General features: G+C 39.0%; 1 protein-coding gene across 1 annotated transcript; it reads left to right on the top strand.

The window, feature by feature from the left end:
* Window positions 1–1547: 1547 nt before the first annotated feature.
* Window positions 1548–2483, top strand: Olfr149 (olfactory receptor 149). Its single transcript, NM_207138.1, has one exon. It carries the CDS (start codon window positions 1548–1550, stop codon window positions 2481–2483), a length of 936 nt encoding a protein of 311 aa, NP_997021.1.
* The last annotated feature ends 2516 nt before the right edge of the window (window positions 2484–4999 follow it).

Here is a 4999-nt window from a genome sequence, read left to right as displayed (position 1 = left end):
TATAAGAAGCAGAAAATTGTCTTTTTTTCCCATGGTGGCATGGGCCTTGGTCAGGGAAGCAGTATTCATCCTTTTGTGGATGCTGAGAGAAATATTTAAATTTAATATTTCTTGGTTTAAGTTTCTAGCCATATTTGAGTTATTTTGTGTGGTCCAAAAACTCAGGAAATATTTGTTATTGAGGAATGACTGTATTTGAGGCTGTCATTTTATCCTTTAGTTCTGTTATCCTTGAATGGGGAAGGAATAGCTCGTTACATTTTCTGCCATCAGTTTATTCTTTAAGTTTGTGGCCAGTGTACAGACCCTGCAATAAGCTCATCTTTTTAATGATGAAATAAATTGTGTGCAACATAAAGGTATTTAATGCAGGAAAATGAGTTACAAGTAGCTAGGGGATTTTTATTTGTTGTGTTCGAAATCCCTTTCCTTTTGACCTTTGTAGCTCTCAACTCTTTGAAGGAGATCAACAATGAATATCTGAAAGCAAGTTATTTAGTGGTAGTGTTTGAGGGATATATATATATATATATATATATATATATATATGGATATATATGGATATATATATGGATATATATATATTCCATATCAAATTCTCAGGTATGTCACATTTTTTGTTATTATTTGGGTTTGTGCTGACCTTTTTTAATATAAGAGAGATCGTACCTCAGAGGAGGACTCTCTTACCTGGTCTATACATGGTAGGTACATATTCTCAGTATTTGTAAAGGGAGTTTCTGACTATCAGCCATGAGATTTTGAAGGTTGCTATATATACAGTGTTATTGACAACTGATAATGCCAATACTTTCAGAGGCAGTTGATTTATGGATAGTCACATGTGTGAAAGAACGCTTGAGAATAACGGCAAAAGGAAGGTCTCCCTTTTTTCTTTGCTAGCATTTCTAGGAGTTGTAGCTCATAAAGATTTAGAGCTTATTAACAATTTTGCCAGGTACTTTCAAGCAGTTTATAAACATATATCAATGTTCATTTATGTTGACATTGCTGTTGCTAAACTAAGTATGCTTTTCATTTTGCAGGTAACTACAAAACACATTGGATGAATTATCTTAATTAGTCTAGCTAAGAAGAACCAAATATGGGACTCCTGTCAAATGTCATGACTCCTCACACAATATTTTTCTATTGTTTTGCTGAGGGTAATAAATAGTGACAGCAGGTTACTTAAGCATATCACCAAGGTTCAACACACACATGTTCTCAGAATATAAACTCAAGAAAAGCACTGTCTAATTTGAGAATACTTGGCCATGTCTCTTAACCTCTGTCTTTGGTGTAAAAGACAAGACAATCATTTATATTCATGAATCAACCCTTCTAAAAACTGTGTAGATTGACTCTCCAATATGAATTTACAGTAATGGATACTTTTGTGGGAATATGGTTTTGCTTATCAGAAGAATGCAATGTTTTGCTTCTCAAAACATCCTCAAAGCTCTCAGTAGAAAAAAATTCTTAATAGACATTGAGGACCAGATTGCTGCCTTTTAATCTTTGCAAGTTCAAACATTCTCAAAGCTATGAAGAACCTTTCAGTAGTGACTCAGTTTATCCTACTGGGCATCCCACACACAGAGGGTGTGGAGACCATGCTCTTTGTCCTGTTTTTTTCTTTCTACATCTTCACTCTCGTGGGGAACTTGCTCATACTCCTTGCAATTGTCTCCTCCAGTCGGCTTCACACTCCCATGTACTTCTTCCTGTGCCAGCTGTCAGTGTGTGACATATTTTTCCCGTCTGTGAGTTCTCCCAAGATGCTGTTCTACCTCTCAGGAAATACTCCAGCCATCTCCTATGCAGGTTGTGTGTCCCAGCTCTTCTTCTATCATTTCCTGGGTGGTACTGAGTGTTTCCTGTACACAGTGATGGCTTATGACCGTTTTGTTGCCATATGCTACCCTCTACGCTACTCAGTCATAATGAGTCATAGAATTTGTGCCTTCCTGGCCATGGGGACAGCAGTTTTCGGCTGTATTCATTCCACCTTTCTAACTACTCTCACCTTCCAGTTGCCCTACTGTGGCCCCAAAGATGTGAACTATTACTTCTGTGATATTCCTGTGGTGATGAAGCTGGCTTGTGCAGACACATCGACCCTGGAGATGGTAGGGTTCATCAGTGTGGGTCTCATGCCCCTCAGTTGCTTCTTCTTCATCCTCACCTCCTACAGCTGTATAGTTCGGTCCATCCTACAGATCCGCTCCACTGAGGGTCGACATAGAGCCTTCTCCACCTGCAGTGCCCATTTTACTGCCATTTTGCTCTTTTACATGCCAGTGATTTTCATTTATCTAAGGCCAACACCAAGTCCTTGGTTGGATGCAACTGTTCAGATTCTGAACAATCTGGTCACCCCTATGCTAAATCCGTTAATTTACAGTCTTAGGAATAAGGAGGTGAAATCATCACTGTGGACTGTCCTACATCTGCTGTGCTTCCTTCCCAAGCATTTGTAAAGAACGATCAGTAGCGAATACTTAGGTACCCTTCAGTGCTAATGTAATAGGTTCATTGACTACTCTAAACATCTTTGTATTTAAGAACACTCATATTATTACAACTCAAATGTACAATACTATAGACTGAGATGCAAAGTCTTAAACGCGTTCTCACGACCGGCCAGGAAGAACACAACAAACCAGAATCTTCTGCGGCAAAACTTTATTGCTTACATCTTCAGGAGCCAGGAGCGCAAGCCCCAAGCCCCAAAAACGAAAGCCCCCCAAAAACGAAAGCGAAACCCTGTCCCTTTAAGGAGAATTATCCTTCGCCTAGGACGCATCACTCCCTGATTGGCTGCAGCCCATGGCCGAGTAAAGGCAGAGTACATGTAGTGGAAAATTACTCTTGGCACATGCGCAGATTATTTGTTTACCACTTAGAACACAGGATGTCAGCGCCATCTTGTGACGGCGAATGTGGGGGCGGCTCCCAACAGCAAAGATTTGACATCTAGAGAGCAAGTGTTAGATGGAGCCTCCAGGTCCAGTTGTCTGACTCAGACTGCCCTGTACTCACATGCATAAACCACAGAATGTGAGAATGGAGCAGTCCTCCTGTATGCAAAACAATGTGGGCCTGCTACTTGCCCACCATTCTTTTCATTCTGCTTTCTGTTCATTTCTTTGTATGATGGTTGAACCAGTAGCTTCTGAGTCCTTATTTTCAATGTTCTAATTTTGTGCCTCTTCCCATGTTTATTCTCGTTAGTGTTTTATCATCTTGGCTGAAATGATATTCTCATAAAATATCTGCACTAACTAATGTATCGATTTATTCACCTAAGGGATATTGAATTTTGAGAGATATGATGTTTATTTTTCAAATACTATCTTGTTACATTGAAACACAATTATATTACATAAAGAACAGAGCTTGAGTGGAGGGTTAAGCAACCTTGTGGCAGAATCCTGGATTCAATGGCAGTAATCTAGATACTGTACAGCATCACATTCACTTTTTCCTTTTCAGCTTATACCTACTTGGACACAGATCTTGACTTAGCTTTATCTTCCAGCACTTTTTAGTTTTGTTTTCAGCAGAAATAAACTACAAATGAGAAGTTAGCATGAAATTTTGAAAACTGAACTTATTAGTCATTCGATTATGTGCTGTGAAGCTCTTCCTAACAACTGTAGAGAAAAGAACACGGAGAGACTCAGTTTTCTTCTGCATGCTCCTGTTGGAATCAGAGAATAGTAATGGAACCTATCAGAATAATCCAGCAACGTTATCTCTGCTTGAAGACCTTAGAACTGAGTTGATAGGAGCTTCTGTTTTCAAATAAACAAGAGCCTAAAGGAATTTCTGGAATTCTTATATTATTTTAATGTCTCATCCATATCTAACTACACTTAATCCTCTCAGAGTCCATATTTTCCTTGATCCAGTATCTAGTCTGTAGTTGCTGAGACAATCACACCAATCTTTAAGAATAAAACATGGTGGCCTGTTCATTTTATGACAGGTCAGACACATGTCATTTGATGAGTGACTCTGGGCTTAACAAGAGAATGAAAAGATAAAATCGCAAGTGTTTGATGACTGTGGGACCTATTGGAAAAACGAGCAGTTAAGGCAATGACTAGAGCAGGCCTGAACTAATGCAGTGGCCAAGGATGAAAGAAAATAAATAGCATATAGTAGATTTATTTCTGGTCCCAAGAAAACATCTCACACAAAAGGTATTAATGAATGAAGGTACTGTGTTTATATGATCACTTGTAGGTAAAACATGGCTGAGAAGTGTGTTCCAGGGAGATGTAACATACAGCCAGGGTTATGGATAGTAAGAGACAACATTTCGGGCTGGTATCACCAAAGTGTTTGTCATTTAGGAAGGGATGTTTTGTCATGAATATAACATTCATTACAACTTCTCTTGGCAGTGTTCATATTCGTCACAGTTCATTCCTCTTGGGCCAGAGAGTGTGGGTTGTAAAAAATGATTCATGTCTATATCCTTAAACGAATTAGCCCCTCTCAGCTGGTATGAGGGAAGCTGAAAGCTTTAATTTCTTCAGCTAGACTACAGCTCTTCCATTATCAAAGGAGGAACTCAGAAGGCCAGGCTGAACCAGGGGATATGGTGGCCAAAGTTAGCTTGATAGTGAGATTAATTTATGAATTCTATGCTTTGTGAGAAAGAAAAATACTGCATTAAAAAAATATTTTCCAGTCTAACAAGGTACATTCAGGGGTGCTTTGTCCAGACGCTAAGATCAAATAAAAACTCGCATCCTTGGACAAAATACCATAGCACTGAATATTAAAGCAGACATTCATGGATCTCTGTTGATTGAGATGAGCTGCAAGAACAATATTTCCTGAGACACTAGCTTCCAGCATAATACAAATGACTTCCAGCTCCTGATCACATGAACATTGTAAAGTCATTAAAAACTCTTCTGTTCAGTGAAGCAGTTTCTGTAGTCTGCCTTAGCACTCTCCTGTCATGCCTCCACACCCCTCC

Source organism: Mus musculus, chromosome 9, assembly GCF_000001635.26.
Source record: "Mus musculus strain C57BL/6J chromosome 9, GRCm38.p6 C57BL/6J".
NCBI classification, from domain to species: Eukaryota; Metazoa; Chordata; class Mammalia; order Rodentia; family Muridae; genus Mus; species Mus musculus.
This window is presented reverse-complemented; position numbering and strand designations above follow the sequence as displayed.

Excerpts from the sequence above, each read along its gene's own strand:
- Olfr149 (NM_207138.1), top strand. The coding sequence starts at position 1,548 with ATGAAGAACCTTTCAGTAGTGACTCAGTTTATCCTACTGGGCATCCCA.